The 17,244-nt window shown below is 46.8% G+C and overlaps 3 protein-coding genes across 4 annotated transcripts in view; 1 reads left to right on the top strand and 2 right to left on the bottom strand.

Annotated features, from left to right (window-relative positions):
- LOC143219559 (uncharacterized) overlaps window positions 1–17,244 on the top strand; it is a 280,642-nt gene that overhangs the window by 134,377 nt on the left and 129,021 nt on the right. The gene's annotated exons all lie outside the window — the stretch shown is intronic.
- On the bottom strand, window positions 132–1,463 carry LOC143219574 (uncharacterized). Its single transcript, XM_076445512.1, has 3 exons — window positions 926–1,463; window positions 671–849; window positions 132–345 (listed from the first exon to the last, which is right to left on the bottom strand). Exons 1-3 carry the CDS (start codon window positions 1,461–1,463, stop codon window positions 265–267), a joined length of 798 nt encoding a protein of 265 aa, XP_076301627.1. The 3' UTR covers window positions 132–264.
- On the bottom strand, window positions 4,682–5,410 carry LOC143219573 (uncharacterized). The gene has a single exon (XM_076445511.1). The coding sequence runs from the start codon at window positions 5,408–5,410 to the stop codon at window positions 4,682–4,684; it is 729 nt and encodes a 242-aa protein (XP_076301626.1).

The following is a 17,244-nucleotide window of genomic DNA, read 5'->3' as shown; positions in this document are numbered from 1 at the left end:
GACGTACAAATTCATCTTCTACGCCGGGCTTAAAATTGTCTTTATTTATTGAACTCCAAGAATTTTTAAATTTCTTAAAAAGAGGAACATCTGGACCCGTCGACTTTTTCATTTTTGTATCAAATGCAGCACGTAAAATTAATTCATAAATATGGTGACGGCATGGCAAATACAATAATTCTTTTTCTAATTTTTGTTCCAATAGAACGCAGGCTCCTTGTATTCTGCCGGTGTTGGTTGCGGTCGTATCAAAACAAAGGGCTTCTACTTGCTGTGATAAATTCCATTCTTCTGTCTTAGAGAAGATTGCCGACGCTTGATTGGCCCCACTACCCGATGGTATAACTGGAATTCCCAATAATTTTTTAATTTCCCCGCAACTTATAACTATCGGTAATCGTTCTACATTTTTGTGGCTTATATCTGGTATAAGTGTAGCATCCCAATGAATAGTTATGCCCCTAAGATTAATTTGTCCGAACATTTCTTGCAACTATGCTGCATGCTCAGACCGATAATTATGTCGATATCTTCGAATAGATGTTCTATTTATTATTAATTCATTTAGGTCATGACCTAAACATTCTGCTGTTGCCATAACAATTCGAATTGCATCACGGTCGCTTATTCTACACGAATCTAAAACAGCTACTAATTTTGGAGTAATAACCTTCTGCTTTCCTCGTCTTTTCTTGGGGTTACTCGGCCCAGGTATATTGTAGTCCTCTGCCTCGGTGTCATCACCGTCAGGTACCTGAGGCTCGTCCGAAAGAATTTCTATGGTTCTTGCTAACGGGACTTCTGTCTCTTCATCACTGGATGTGGACGTTGATTCTAATTGTACTGAATCTATAACGTAAAAATAAATTTGCTATAATTGGAAAATATAAATGTGAAAGCATTAGAAATAACTTCAAAACATTACCATTGATCGATGATTCCTGAGCCCGTTGCCACCGCATCTCTTGTTGTTCCTTCCGCTCTGCTTGTCTTTCTTCTTTCTCTACTAATTTACGATCAATAGATGCCATCGAACCGATTCGTCTCTTTTCCCTCTGCTGCAGGAGGAATATCTTATCTTCCTCTACAGAAACCATTTCTAAGGCATTCGCATGTGCGATATCGAATAAATCCTCTAATGAATCTATAAATTCTTGTTCTCGCTTTCTCTGTAGATCATTTTGGCGATTCGCGGTTTTATTAAGCGTTCGCCATTTGTTGTATAGTTTTTCCACTTTATTAATACTATCCGATGTTTTTTTTATTGGAATTCTCGCCTTTTCCCAGAAAATTTCTACTTCTTTCATCACTAAAGCCGCACTTTCACGTAGATTTAAGTTCACTTTTCGCATAATATAGAACAATACACGTAAAAGTTGTCCGTTGCTTGGTAATTTAGTCCCAACAATTTGTGACTCAAAGTGATTTAATAGGAATAACTGATCACTGCTCCTTGTTTCCATCTTACTCAACTCTCTGTAGTATTTCCAATGCGAGTGCTACGAAGATTCGGCCTAGACTGCAGTGAGAAGTGAGTTCTCTTGTCGATGGACGTACGAAATGAGTTTAGGTATAACCATAAAAGAGGGGAGGCTTCTAAAGGGCCTAACGGAAAGTTTCCGAGGGTCAGTGGAATAGGTAAAAGGTTCTCAGGTAGCTGCAGCAAGCAAAACCTTGCTGACAGGTAACAGTGGTTTTCATTTCATATTTTAGTACTCTTGTACTCTTATACGCTAAAGGTTCAAACTTTCGAATAAATTATTCAAACTTATAAGTAAATATTGTTATTAAATAACCGAGAAATGATACTTTTGGTAAATAATAATAATTTTTTCAGCGGAAATGTTACAATGGAGTTATAGATAGAATTGGAGTAAAACTAGTGAAATTTCCAAACTTCAAGTCAATTGTGGCACCCTTTCCCTTTGTCCTATCGACTTCCGCTTTTGCAGAAATTATTTTATTATCAAATGGAACAAATCTAGAGGGTCGCACATAAAAATTTCGATGGTGGAAAATAAGGTCCACCCTACTGTACATACACAGGCACACCTGGGCCATGGAAATTTCATTTCTCTAAAAGCATATCTTCTGGTTGAGATTTCTGGTCGAGTCTAGACCGTGACCCATATTTTCCTGATTCTGCGCCTCTTCTCCGGAACGACGTGCTCCTTCAGGATAACTCAAACATCCATGTGTGGTTAAATAATCTGGAAAAATATTAATACATTTATATTAATTAATTATAATTATTACATGCTAACGATGTCATATATAGCCTCGTGTTACTTACTCCTTTTCCTTTTGCACGCGTAGCCAATAGATTTCCGCATTACCCTGGAGGTACTATTGACAATGCGTATTTTTTCAGTGGTATCCCCAGTAGGCCTATTCCACTATTTATAAAAGGTCGTCAGTTATCGTCAACGTCACGTGTCGTTGTACTCCGGTTCGAGGTACTCTAAGTCGGTGCCGTCACCGTGTTCGGCACGGAGGTACTCGTAGACGGCACCATCGTCATTATCGTCAAAGACGTAGTTAATAACGTCGCCGTTTCCGTTACAGTGGTCGTCCTCGTCGTCCTTGTTGTCGTCGTCGTCCTTGTTGTCGTCGTCGTCGTCGTCGTCGTCGTCGCGGCCTGTCCAGCAAGCGCGGGCGTCGGCTACGGCGAGGGCGTCGGCGGAGGGTTCACGTGCCGATGGCCGTGCCGCCCGCTGCTTTGCGGCTTTGAGCGCCGCCTTCCCGGCCTCCGCGAAATCAGCCTTCGTAGCCTTTGGATACGCGGCTGACCGGAACGTAGCTTCTGTAACATTCATTTAAATAAATATATTAATCGATAAATTAATAATTACATTCTACTGAATAAGAGATGTACAATACTTACCATGGATGGCCCTCACTATCCGCGTTTTATACAGCGGGCGGGTTCCACGGATGCCCGTCCATGTATGCGACAATGCCACTGTGTCAGAGAGGGCATCGTCGAAACAAGCCCTGACCGCTTCTCGCAACGAGTGCCCTCCCAATTGGTGCAAATACCCAACCTGAAAAAAAATAAACATTACTTTCTATATTCATAAACTAATAACACAATAGTCTCCTTTATTGCAATATATATACTTACGACACTGTGGAAGTCGCTATCGGGACAATTCTCGAATTTCTGCACATCCTCTGCAGACTGTAAGGGTAACCAGTGCGGTCGTTGCCCCAGATACTCGACCTTTAGCATCCCAGTTATCTTCCTGATGGTTGTAGAGGAATTCGTACATTAATATTAATTAATTACAATCATTATATATAAAACCACGTGTTACTTACGCCACCTTCTTCTCCAATTGCTTCATACTCATCCTAAAAAAATAAAGGTTGTTAAATGATTACATTTATATTAATTAATTACAATTATTATATATATAACCACGTGTTACTTACTCCACCTTCTGTCCCAATTGCTGCAGTCCCATACTAAAACAAAGGTTGAGAAATTGATAAATTAATAAATTAATATTAATTAATTACAATTATTATATATATAACCACGTGTTACTTACTCCACCTTCTGCTCCACTTGCTGCAGTCCCATACTGAAAGAAAAGGTTCATAAATTAATATTAATTAATTACAATCAATTAATTGTAATTGTTATTGTATTACTTACTCAATCCTTTGCCCCAACTGCTGAACAAGATGCAGCAGTATCGCGATACTAAAACAAATACAAACGTGATACCATTTGCTATACAATTTAATTACAATTATTACTAAATTTAAAAACAAATGTGCAACTCGTGCTTCTCACCTGTCTTGCTGCGGAGGAGGCACCTGGAGTGTCGGAGTCGGGATGGGGATGGAAAGTGGTGTAGAAGCGGCGGAGGAAGGTTTGGAATGGTTGGACGTTGGTGAACGATTCTGGAGCAAAGGATTCGGTGGGAATTCGACGTTCACCTGCGGATCCGACGATTCCATACTGGCCTGCAGTAGTAGCAACATATCCTCGCGTGAGGGGGATTTTTGCTGCTCTTTCGCAACGGGCTGCTTCTTTCGTATTTTGTTGGATGGCCCTGCCTTCCCCGAATCTTCTTTATATTTTGCTGGCAACTGTGGTTGCCTTTTTGGACGTTGTTGATTCTGAAATGTATGAACATTGAAAGAGAATATTAATATCATTAATCAAAGAATGGAAAGAAAAAACCAGACGATTGTCGCTGACATTCGTAGGCTGTGCGAGACACTGTAACGATACGATCAAACATTTCGTCAACTAGAAACTAAAAATTCAAGCTTACTTTATCCATGATGCTTGAAGTTTGGAGAAGTTTGAAGAAGTTTGAAATCGCAAGTGGACGGGAGCGCTTCTCAAGAATTATTGCCGGCAGTGATAGTGATGCTAGAAAAGATGTTGGTTTCACCATCAATCTGGCCACACTGCCCTCCGCTGGCTCGGCCCCCACATTGACGTACTTGTCTTTTGTCTCGATTTTATTCGTCTGTTTTTTCGCAGAACGCGCGTTTCGCCTATTCTTCGCGGGAGACGCGTTTCGCCTATTCTTCGCGGGAGGCGCGTTTCGCCTGTTTTCGCTGGACGCGCGCTTCACCTGTTTTCGCTGGACGCGCGTTTCGCCTATTCTTCGCAGGAGGCGCGTTTCGCCTGTTTTCGCTGGAGGCGCGTTTCGCCTATTCACCGCTTCTCGTTCAGTCCTCCTTCGCTTAGCTCGGTTGCAACGTCGTCGTGCCATCCAGTGCCATCGCTGTGTGGTAACAGTAGGTGACACTCGTGAGTGCTAATACTCATTGGATTACGCGATTTGACCATCCTATTTACATATTGTTGGAGGGGTTTACCCGGCGTTCTGATATATCTATTTAAAATGGACATTGTGTTTTCGTACGCAAACGCGGAAAATGAATCTAACGTTCCGAAACGGCTGGCGTCAGCCGCCAAATGAAGGAGGCAGTGGACATTATACGATAAGAAAGATGAACCGTAAAATTTTTCGGAAGTAGAAACAAACAATTCCAATGCCGCTTTTGCAAAATTCACATGTTTCTCTATAAGCGAGGGTGAAACTAATATCCTAATCGCGATATGGAGCAACAAAAAATGAGTATACACATTCGGAGCTAATATCCCGTACATTACTACCGGGCCGGTATACAAGAGAAATTGGCGAAACTGGGTCGCTTTAAAAGTTGAATATTCTTCTATTGGCCTCGGGCGTCTAGAAAAATCGGATGGACAGTACTTATCGAGTACTGCCATTCGCGCGGAGATGATAGAAATCATGTTTCGGGACAATCTTGTTTCGTTTGAATAATTACCAGACACCCAGGCAGATAACAATTTCTTTACAATGCCCAGACAAACAAGGTGCATGTATTCGAAGGGAACCTGAGAAACCATTCCCATTTGGAGGGCAGCTCGAAACAGGCGAAACGCGCCTCCCGCGAAGAATAGGCGAAACGCGTCTCCCGCGAAGAATAGGCGAAACGCGCGTTCTGCGAAAAAACAGACGAATAAAATCGAGACAAAAGACAAGTACGTCAATGTGGGGGCCGAGCCAGCGGAGGGCAGTGTGGCCAGATTGATGGTGAAACCAACATCTTTTCTAGCATCACTATCACTGCCGGCAATAATTCTTGAGAAGCGCTCCCGTCCACTTGCGATTTCAAACTTCTTCAAACTTCTCCAAACTTCAAGCATCATGGATAAAGTAAGCTTGAATTTTTAGTTTCTAGTTGACGAAATGTTTGATCGTATCGTTACAGTGTCTCGCACAGCCTACGAATGTCAGCGACAATCGTCTGGTTTTTTCTTTCCATTCTTTGATTAATGATATTAATATTCTCTTTCAATGTTCATACATTTCAGAATCAACAACGTCCAAAAAGGCAACCACAGTTGCCAGCAAAATATAAAGAAGATTCGGGGAAGGCAGGGCCATCCAACAAAATACGAAAGAAGCAGCCCGTTGCGAAGGAGCAGCAAAAATCCCCCTCACGCGAGGATATGTTGCTACTACTGCAGGCCAGTATGGAATCGTCGGATCCGCAGGTGAACGTCGAATTCCCACCGAATCCTTTGCTCCAGAATCGTTCACCAACGTCCAACCATTCCAAACCTTCCTCCGCCGCTTCTACACCACTTTCCATCCCCATCCCGACTCCGACACTCCAGGTGCCTCCTCCGCAGCAAGACAGGTGAGAAGCACGAGTTGCACATTTGTTTTTAAATTTAGTAATAATTGTAATTAAATTGTATAGCAAATGGTATCACGTTTGTATTTGTTTTAGTATCGCGATACTGCTGCATCTTGTTCAGCAGTTGGGGCAAAGGATTGAGTAAGTAATACAATAACAATTACAATTAATTGATTGTAATTAATTAATATTAATTTATGAACCTTTTCTTTCAGTATGGGACTGCAGCAAGTGGAGCAGAAGGTGGAGTAAGTAACACGTGGTTATATATATAATAATTGTAATTAATTAATATTAATTTATTAATTTATCAATTTCTCAACCTTTGTTTTAGTATGGGACTGCAGCAATTGGGACAGAAGGTGGAGTAAGTAACACGTGGTTATATATATAATAATTGTAATTAATTAATATTGTAACGTCGTACCGACGTGTTGCGTCGGTTTTGTTCGTATGAGCAAATTCTCGCTGTACATACATATATATATATATACATATATATATATATGGTATACGTATACTTCCTTCGTAAAATCCAAACCGAAATCGCGTTTAAATCCGTACACAACGATATGTATATATATATCTTACGCGTATTTATATATATATACATATCCCCGTGAGAGTGAACATAGGGAATCGGGAAAGAAGCGATAGTCACCGGTACAAGCGGACGCCAGCATGGCAACCGCGAGTACAGGTGTACGTACATCTAAACCGTCGTTTCGTTCGAACTGCGAAAAGTATACATCGACGACAACATATTCGTCCGTGCCTGGTACGATTTAGACAAAAGGACTTCACGGTTCACCGAATCCCTATGGTCCGCGCTCTTATTATAAATAAGACGAAATCGCGCGAATCGCTCTCTTCCAGTTTCGGAATTTATACAGTACAGTTCTCTAGCGTCGTCAGTCGAGTTTAAATCGCGTTTTCGGACTTTAATCTAGTTCAGTCCATTTTCTCGCGTTTTCGGACTCTGTTCAAAATCGCTCACGATACTCAAGTCGTATTGCATCTTACCATTTCTACCATTTTCATTTCTGTTATATCTAAAGTGTTCTAAATTATTCGTCGAGTTTGCTCGTAGACATTTATACCAAATTTACAGATATTTCTCTGTGCCATTTTGTTATACGAGCTTGCTCGCATTATCTTTCACGTTATAATTGTTTTTCTGCGCTATTTTTGTTCACACGAGTTCGCTCGCATTACTTTTCGTATTATAATTGCTATTTCTGTGTTATTTTGTTTGTACGAGCTCGCTCGCACCATCTTTCATATTACCATTGCTATTCTGTGCCATATATTTCGTTCGAGCTTGCTCGCACGCCGTCATTATACTTTGTTTCATGAGTTCTGCTCGCAAATCATCACCTTGTACCCATTTTGGTTCATTATACATTGCTTGTTTAAACCTATTACTTCGCAGCTTTAATTCAGCAACACCTTGCTCCTCGATATCTTCCACTTCTAAAGTGTCGTTCCCAGTGACCGGTTAAAGTGATCGCGAGTGTGTGCGTGTGTGCGTGTGCGTCTCCGGGTTGTTCAATCCCGATCGGTCCGTCGATCGATTCCTCACATCCCTCACATTCCTCACATTCGTTCCTATAACCCCTAAAATTGGTGTATCAATCGTGTACGTCTGAGCCCAGAGGGTGCTCGGTACCGAGAGAACACTAATTTCCCTTCGGTCGAGAATCCTGTCACGAATCGAACAACCCACGCGTTCGGACGAGTCACACACAACACGCCCACATAGTGACACTCTGATCGTAGGGAGCTGTCACCGTCATCGCGCAGTTCGTCGCTCCGTCGTGACATCCCCGCCGGACGACGTCCATTCATTTCCCTCTTCGCCCCTTTTCAACAACGACGAACGCCGGTATCGGGTCCCTGATCAGACGTGGACGTTACGCGCCACGTGGATCTAAGATCGTCTTAAATAAATTGGTCGGTTACGTCCCCGCCCCGTCTGGGCGTCGTTTCGTCGGATCATATCCGACCCGGGACGTAACAGGAGATATTTTTGGCGCAGTCGGTAGGACACGACGATCGCCGAATAAAGCCGGTTGTTCGTTGCTGGAAATCTAATCGAAATTCCTTTTCTTTCCCGCTCTTTGGCGGCCCTGTATCGCCTAACCCTCTCTCTTCACGATGGATTCCGCTGCATCAAAATTGAATTCTAACGTGCCCTCACCTCTCTCCGAGGAGGACCTATTCGCGTTCCAATTAGAACTAGCCAAGAAGGAAGCCGCCCTCCAAGAGCGCGCCGCCGCCCTTGAAACCGCGGCGAGCCTACGCGAGTCAGAACAACGCGCGCGTGAAAATGAACTCCTAGCCATGCGACGCGACCTTCATGAGATGCGTTTGAACCACCTTGACTCGAACGCTGCACGCTTCCGCCCCCGCTACGATTCAACCCCCTTTACCGAAGCTCCTCGCCCAGACCCTGTGAATTTCACTGTTAAGCAAGCAGTAGAATTCATACCCACCTTCGATGGCAGTAATATGACCGTCCTACAATTCATCCGAGCGTGCAAACGCGCACGCGAGGTCATACCCGCGTATGCAGAACACACGCTGACCAAACTCGTCTGCAACAAGCTCCGCGGTCGCGCCTACGCGGCCGTGGAGGACGAAGATTGCTCCACTATTTCAGACCTCTGCAGCCGTCTTAAAGACGTGCTGGGTCCCCATCGCTTCGTTGACCAGTACCGAGGCGAACTGGCAAGCATCTCGCAGCGGCCCACCGAACACGTGCTCGACTTTATCAGTCGCGTAAAAGACTTACGCACCGCGATCCTCGATTGCCACCGCGACGGGACCAACGTCGACGATATCGACACCCTTACCATAGACAGTTTCATTCGCGGCCTTATCCCCACGTTACGCGCCGAGGTCCGCCCGCTCCGAAACGAGCCGCTGTGTGTAGTTTTCAACGAGGCCATCTCTGCCTACAAACAATACGAGCTTGATAAGCTACGTTACCGAGAACCCCTTCGCGACGACTATCGCCACGTACACTTCTCGGAGGCAAGGTCCACTACGCCAGATCGCCGCGACCATTATTCACCGGAGCCTCGACGTCGCGCCCCTGAGACTCGCGACCGGTACGACCTTCCCCCTCACGAGCTTCGCGGTTATCACGAAACTCGAAGCCGCACACCCGTGCGCCGTCCCTACGCCGAGCCTTCAGCTTGGCGTGACCCGAGTTTCAGAAGCCCGCACGAGGGTGTCCGACGCCCCGCACCCCCGACTCCTCTCATTGCACGGGCCCCAACGCCCCCATCTCAAGAACCCCACGACCGTTTCCCCTCCGAATCGGCGAAATTTTGCAGGTATTGCAAAAACCCGGGCCATGACATTCACGAATGTCGCAAGCGGGAATATAATAACAATTTGAGACAGGGAAACGGGACCAGCCTCCCGTCCGAACCAGCGTCTGGTCGGGAGGCCCCAACTTCGAGAAACGTCCCACGACCGGTGGGACACCGCGAAATGCCCCCCGTCTCGTCTCCGCGATAACTCTCGCGGCTGATTCGCCGATACCCCGCGTGACCGTTACCGCGCCACAATTCACAACGCCGTGTGAGTTCCTCGTCGACACGGGATCTGAATTAAACATCATCAAATCGTCTAGCGTAAAGCCCGGCGTCCCGGTCGACTCGGGAGACGTTGTCCAAGTCCATGGTATCACCGAAGGTGTCACCAGTACCTTAGGCCGGATCGACGCGGAGCTCAACGACGCCATCCCTGTCTCCTTCCAGGTTTTCCCCGATGTCCTCCCTTCTAATATCGACGGCATTCTTGGTGCCCCCTTTTTCCACGAAAATGGAGAGATCTCCTTTACGAAAAGAGAAATCTCCAAAGATCACCTCAGCGTACCGTTTTCGAACACGTGCGAGTTCGCAATCGAAGCCCGTACCGCCGCCTGCATCGCCGTTAACGTAACCGGACCGACCGTCGGTTACATCCGCCGTATAGAAATTAAACAGGGCGTATTTCTAGGCGACTGTCTCGTCACCAATTCGAACGGAAGGGCATGCCTACGGTGCTTTAACACATCGGCCAAGGCAGCATCCTTCCGTCTACCCACATTGGAGGTAGAAGAAATCGAAGATCCTCCGCTATATTCCCCTCCCAAACCCAACCCCATTCCTGATTCCGGGTCAGTTTCGGAACGTCCTACTAATTTTGCATCTCGTACGACTCGACCGTACGAGTCGATCAATAATGATCACCTCGCGTCAAATTCAAAATCCGAATCCGCTTCGGATCATTCTTATTCTAATTTAAATTCAACCTCCGAATCCGCTTCGGATTATTCTAATCCTAATTCATATCTCAAATCCGGAACTGTTTCAAACTATCTCGCTACACCTCGTACGACTCGCCCGTACGAGTCGATCAAAAATGATCACTTCGCGCCGATTCCAGAGATAGAAACAAAAGGAGTTCACTTCTCCCCGCAGGATATCACTCTGCGTATGAAAGAACTCTGCGAAACAATCCCACTGAACCACCTCAACTCGGACGAGGCGTCCCACGTCAAAACCCTATTATACGAAAACCATGATCTCTTCCACCTCCAAGGGAGCCGTTTAGGCAAAACTAACGCCGTGACCCACAAAATTCCGACGACAGACGACGTCCCTGTGCATACGAAGCAGTATCGCTACCCGCCGATCCACAAGGAAGAGATTGATAGACAAATGCGCGACCTCCTAGCCAATGACATAGTAGTTCCGTCCAATTCACCATACAACTCCCCCTTGTGGATCGTGCCCAAGAAACCGGACGCCGACGGTACCAAGAAATGGCGTATGGTGATAGATTACCGTGCGTTGAATGAAAAGTCGATAGCCGATGCATACCCGCTACCCAGCATAAACGAAATTCTTGACCAGCTGGGTAGCGCTAAATATTTTAGCGTATTTGACTTGGCTAGCGGCTTCCACCAAATCGCCATGGACCCAGCGGACGCTGCGAAAACCGCGTTTTCCACCCCATTCGGCCATTACCAGTACAATCGTATGCCGTTTGGGCTGAAAAACGCCCCCGCTACCTTCCAACGCCTAATGGACAACATTCTAAGCGGACTCCAGGGAAACGAGCTATTCGTCTACTTGGACGATATTGTAATATACGCCCGTACCCTGGAGGAACACCGCGCAAAGTTCAATAAATTAGCTAACCGCCTCAGGAACGCGAATTTGAAGCTTCAACCGTCAAAGTGCGGCTTTCTTTTCAAGGAAGTGGCTTACCTCGGCCACCAAATTAGCGAGCAAGGAGTCAAGCCCTGCCCAAAAAAAATAAGCGCCGTTCAAAACTATCCGCGACCGAAATCCGCGAAAAATGTACGCGAATTCCTGGGACTCGCAGGATACTACCGACGATTTATAGACAAGTTCGCGCAGATCTCCAAACCCTTAACCAAGCTCCTAACCAAGGACACGAAATTTGCGTGGGGACCGGACCAGGAAAGAGCATTCGCGCGCTCCGCTCAGCCTTGTGCTGCGAACCGGTCCTCCAATACCCCGACTTCGATAAGCCATTCAATGTAACATGCGATGCCTCGGGCCATGCCATCGGAGCAGTCCTGAGCCAGGGGGAAGTAGGTAAAGACCGCCCGGTCGCCTACGCTTCGCGAATCCTGCACGGAGCGGAATTAAATTACTCCACGATCGAAAAGGAGTGTTTGGCCATAGTTTTTGCTGTCCAGTATTTCCGACCGTACATCTACGGCCGACAATTTGTACTAATCACAGACCACCGCCCCCTGGTCTGGATGAATTCAGTAAAGGACCCAACCTCACGTCTGCTCCGATGGAGGCTAAAACTTGCGGAATTCGATTACAAAATCTTGCACAAGCCAGGCAGGGCGAATTCAAACGCGGATTCATTGTCCCGCAACCCGGTAGCCCTCCCCATCTACGAGGACACGTCGGAGGAAACAATCCCCTCCCCAGCATCACGAGCAGCAGACGACCCCACCTTCGACGCCACACTAGGGAGCTACGAATACTTCACGCCCCCTCAAACAAGGAGTCGCCGACCGATACCGACCCCTCGAAGTCCGCGTTCCCAGTGGTGGTTACACGACACGTCGTCAGAATCACCAGAGGATAGTACACCTGAAACTATCATAGAGGGAGACGATCCCGTAGCAACCTCCACCCCCGCTCCGCATACCCCCCTTCCCGGCTTTCTCAACACGACTCCATATTTTCCGGAGCCTCCCTCCCCAATCGCCCACCCATCAGACTCTAGGCCTATGACGTCATCCCTCCCCCACAGTTCCTACAGTCCCGCCAGCCCGGGGTCATTTCCCCCCTCGGCCACCGTGGACCAGCAGCTCGCCGACGCCCCCACGGACGACTCGAGCCCGGGAGACGCGACCTTCGGGTCCGAGAGCCCGCAGGCCCCCGCGCATGGTCGCATCATCGTCCACCTCCGCGATAGGCTCATCATGCGGAAGGACAATTTGGTCTGCTTCATAACGCGGGACGGCAGACCGGCGGACCCAGGAGCAGCTGACCTTTTTAAACAAGGGAGGCTGACGAACAGCGCTGAACTCGTCCTCCATAGGGCCAAGGTAGACGACTTCGGATCGTTTAAACTGATCCAGCTGCCGGTCAAACAGACGTCGTTCCATGAGGCTACCCTAGACGACGTCCACGAATGTCTCCGTTCCCTATACAATGTGGTCACCGAGCTACAACTCCCCACATTCTCATTCTCCAGATCCACCCTCGACAACATCCCATGGCACCATATCCAGGCGTCCATCGTCGAAACCTTCTCCCAAGTTCCCCTACGAATTTTTCTCTGTTCCCACGACGTACAAATCCCTGCGGAAGATAGGCGGCAAGATATCCTCACGGATAATCACGCCTCCGCCTACGGTGGCCACAAAGGAATCACGAAGACGTACAAGAGGATCAGAGAGAAGTACTACTGGCAGACCCTGAAGGCTGACGTCACCACTTTCGTCAACAATTGCCCCAGGTGCCAGCTGCACAAGCTCACAAGGGTGAAACCCCGTCTTCCGATGACTCTGACGGACACGCCAGGAAGGGCGTTCGACAAGGTGTCATTGGACGTTGTAGGCCCGCTCTCACCGACACCCGAAGGCCACCAGTACATCCTCACGATGCAGGATCTACTGACAAAGTACTCCTTGGCGATCCCACTAAAGGGCATCGGCGCCGTCGAAACCGCCGACGCCTTCGTTGAACATCTCATCTGCAGATTCGGGGCACCAAAGGCAATCCTGACGGACCAAGGGAGGAATTTCATCAGCTCCCTGATGAAAGCCGTAGCCAAAAGATTCAAAATCGCACGAGTCCAAACGACTGCGTACCACCCTCAAAGCAATGGATCGATAGAGAGATCGCACCACGTCCTGACGGAGTATCTCAAGCAATTTGTCACACACGGCAACTGGAATACATGGCTCAATTTAGCCATGTTCAGCTACAATACGAGCGTACACGAGGGTACAAAATTCACCCCCCACGAGCTGGTGTTTGGATCGCTGGCGCGTGTCCCGGTTTCCGACACGGCAGCTCCGCACCTGGATAACGAGTCATATGACGACTATTACCAGGGGCTGCAGAGGAAGATTACGGAAACCCTGAACCAAGCAAGAGCAAATCTCGTCGCGGCCAAGGAGAGGTCCAAGCAGTACTACGACAGACAAGTGCGTCTGCAAGCAATCGCCGTAGGCGACAAAGTTTACCTCTTGAACGAACCAAGGAAAGGTAAATTCGATGCGCAATACACTGGTTCCTACGAGGTCGCCGAAATCCTGCCAAACAATAACATCAAGATCAACACCAGAAGAGGCTTCAAAATCGTTCACGCCGACAAACTGAAGAAGGCAAAAACCCCCCCACCTTCCCGTGTATTATCCCCCCCCCCCCCGATCGGCCGTCGTCTCGCGCTGCACGACGACACCCTGACATACGACGAGGATCCGTCACCCAGCCACCATGTGCCTCTTCGCCAAACCGCGCGCCACTGCCAGAGACAAGGCAGCCAGGTTCAGCTCTCCCTTTGACTGGCACCAGTGCTACCAGGGAACTGCCTACTCCGACACCAAAGGCCGAGACATCTGCCAGCGTTGCAACCAGCACGTGCAAGGGACCGGAGAGGCGTTCCACGTCCACTCCATCCAGTGGATCAGGTGGATGAGGAACACCTGTGCGAGCTGCAAAGGGCCTCTGTTTCGCACGGAACCCCCGTTGGACTGCAACGAATGCGGGACGCGGCTCAACATCGTTATGGCCAAAACGATATTCAGGAGCAGCCCATACGTCGAGGAACTCCGGCGATATCAGCTTCCGCTGAGAGCCAACAACCCGGCGCCCTAATGCCGCTTCTGCAGCTGGTGGGGCACCACCACCGGGGGGCCACCCGTTGGGCCGCCGCCCCGAGGAGGAAGGTGTGACGTCGTCCGACGTTGGTTCTGGAGCTTCCTCAGCAGACCCCACACCCCCCATATCCAACACGTCGTCAGCAGCATCCGCGTTCCATTGCGTTGCCGCCGGAAAAGTTCGCGCCCCAAGGGGTAAGGTGTAACGTCGTACCGACGTGTTGCGTCGGTTTTGTTCGTATGAGCAAATTCTCGCTGTACATACATATATATATATACATATATATATATATATATATATATATATATATATATATATATATATATATATATATATATATGGTATACGTATACTTCCTTCGTAAAATCCAAACCGAAATCGCGTTTAAATCCGTACACAGCGATATGTATATATATATCTTACGCGTATTTATATATATATACATATCCCCGTGAGAGTGAACATAGGGAATCGGGAAAGAAGCGATAGTCACCGGTACAAGCGGACGCCAGCATGGCAACCGCGAGTACAGGTGTACGTACATCTAAACCGTCGTTTCGTTCGAACTGCGAAAAGTATACATCGACGACAACATATTCGTCCGTGCCTGGTACGATTTAGACAAAAGGACTTCACGGTTCACCGAATCCCTATGGTCCGCGCTCTTATTATAAATAAGACGAAATCGCGCGAATCGCTCTCTTCCAGTTTCGGAATTTATACAGTACAGTTCTCTAGCGTCGTCAGTCGAGTTTAAATCGCGTTTTCGGACTTTAATCTAGTTCAGTCCATTTTCTCGCGTTTTCGGACTCTGTTCAAAATCGCTCACGATACTCAAGTCGTATTGCATCTTACCATTTCTACCATTTTCATTTCTGTTATATCTAAAGTGTTCTAAATTATTCGTCGAGTTTGCTCGTAGACATTTATACCAAATTTACAGATATTTCTCTGTGCCATTTTGTTATACGAGCTTGCTCGCATTATCTTTCACGTTATAATTGTTTTTCTGCGCTATTTTTGTTCACACGAGTTCGCTCGCATTACTTTTCGTATTATAATTGCTATTTCTGTGTTATTTTGTTTGTACGAGCTCGCTCGCACCATCTTTCATATTACCATTGCTATTCTGTGCCATATATTTCGTTCGAGCTTGCTCGCACGCCGTCATTATACTTTGTTTCATGAGTTCTGCTCGCAAATCATCACCTTGTACCCATTTTGGTTCATTATACATTGCTTGTTTAAACCTATTACTTCGCAGCTTTAATTCAGCAACACCTTGCTCCTCGATATCTTCCACTTCTAAAGTGTCGTTCCCAGTGACCGGTTAAAGTGATCGCGAGTGTGTGCGTGTGTGCGTGTGCGTCTCCGGGTTGTTCAATCCCGATCGGTCCGTCGATCGATTCCTCACATCCCTCACATTCCTCACATTCGTTCCTATAACCCCTAAAATTGGTGTATCAATCGTGTACGTCTGAGCCTAGAGGGTGCTCGGTACCGAGAGAACACTAATTTCCCTTCGGTCGAGAATCCTGTCACGAATCGAACAACCCACGCGTTCGGACGAGTCACACACAACACGCCCACATAGTGACACTCTGATCGCAGGGAGCTGTCACCGTCATCGCGCAGTTCGTCGCTCCGTCGCGACATCCCCGCCGGACGACGTCCATTCATTTCCCTCTTCGCCCCTTTTCAACAACGACGAACGCCGGTATCGGGTCCCTGATCAGACGTGGACGTTACGCGCCACGTGGATCTAAGATCGTCTTAAATAAATTGGTCGGTTACGTCCCCGCCCCGTCTGGGCGTCGTTTCGTCGGATCATATCCGACCCGGGACGTAACAATATTAATTTATTAATTTATCAATTTCTCAACCTGTGTTTCAGTATGGGACTGCAGCAATTAGAGCAAAAGGTGGAGTAAGTAACACGTGGTTATATATATAATAATTGTAATTAATTAATATTAATTTATTAATTTATCAATTTCTCAACCTTTGTTTCAGTATGGGACTGCAGCAATTAGAGTAAAAGGTGGAGTAAGTAACACGTGGTTATATATATAATAATTGTAATTAATTAATATAAATGTAATAATTTAACAACCTTTATTTTTTTAGAATGAGTATGAAGCAATTGGAGAAGAAGGTGGCGTAAGTAACACGTGGTTTTATATACAGGGTGTTTACCTACAGGTGGGAGAAAATTTAAGGGGGTGATTCTCGACGATAATATAAGACGAAAATGAAGAATAAAAAAATTGCGATTTCGTCTTCGTCATTTAGTTATGAACAATTAAAAATCCGCCTAAAATGCTGCAACACTTCTAACAAAAGTATACGTTGCGTACGTCAGACAGGCGCGCGACAGTCTCGTATCAAGTGACAAACGCATGCATACCTTGGTTCTCATTTGGGGCCCCAGCGAGGTGAAAATGTTTAAAAAATCGGTGGACGACATTGAACCTACCTACTCGTTAAAATCCACAAGGGCATTTCTGTGGGTGATCACAATAAACGAGTCGCGGATTAGACAAAGAAATGAATAACTGTTTAATAAGTAGATATTGAATTGAATAATTACAGTAAGATGTTTTATCACAAACTCTCGCGACACGTGTTTCGCACAACGGTCTCTCTCTATCTCTTTACTCTC

The sequence above is a fragment of the Lasioglossum baleicum genome, unplaced genomic scaffold (genome assembly GCF_051020765.1).
Source record: "Lasioglossum baleicum unplaced genomic scaffold, iyLasBale1 scaffold0055, whole genome shotgun sequence".
Taxonomy (NCBI): domain Eukaryota; kingdom Metazoa; phylum Arthropoda; class Insecta; order Hymenoptera; family Halictidae; genus Lasioglossum; species Lasioglossum baleicum.
The sequence above is the reverse complement of the archived record's forward strand: the minus strand, read 5'-3'. Positions and strand labels throughout refer to the sequence as shown.

Excerpts from the sequence above, each read along its gene's own strand:
- LOC143219574 (XM_076445512.1), bottom strand. The coding sequence starts at position 1,463 with ATGGAAACAAGGAGCAGTGATCAGTTATTCCTATTAAATCACTTTGAG. Across the intron at positions 850-925 it reads TCAGGAATCATCGATCAATG|ATTCAGTACAATTAGAATCA; the intron begins GTAATGTTTTGA and ends TTTACGTTATAG. Across the intron at positions 346-670 it reads AAAGACGAGGAAAGCAGAAG|TTATACCATCGGGTAGTGGG; the intron begins GTTATTACTCCA and ends TGGGAATTCCAG.
- LOC143219573 (XM_076445511.1), bottom strand. The coding sequence starts at position 5,410 with ATGGGAATGGTTTCTCAGGTTCCCTTCGAATACATGCACCTTGTTTGT.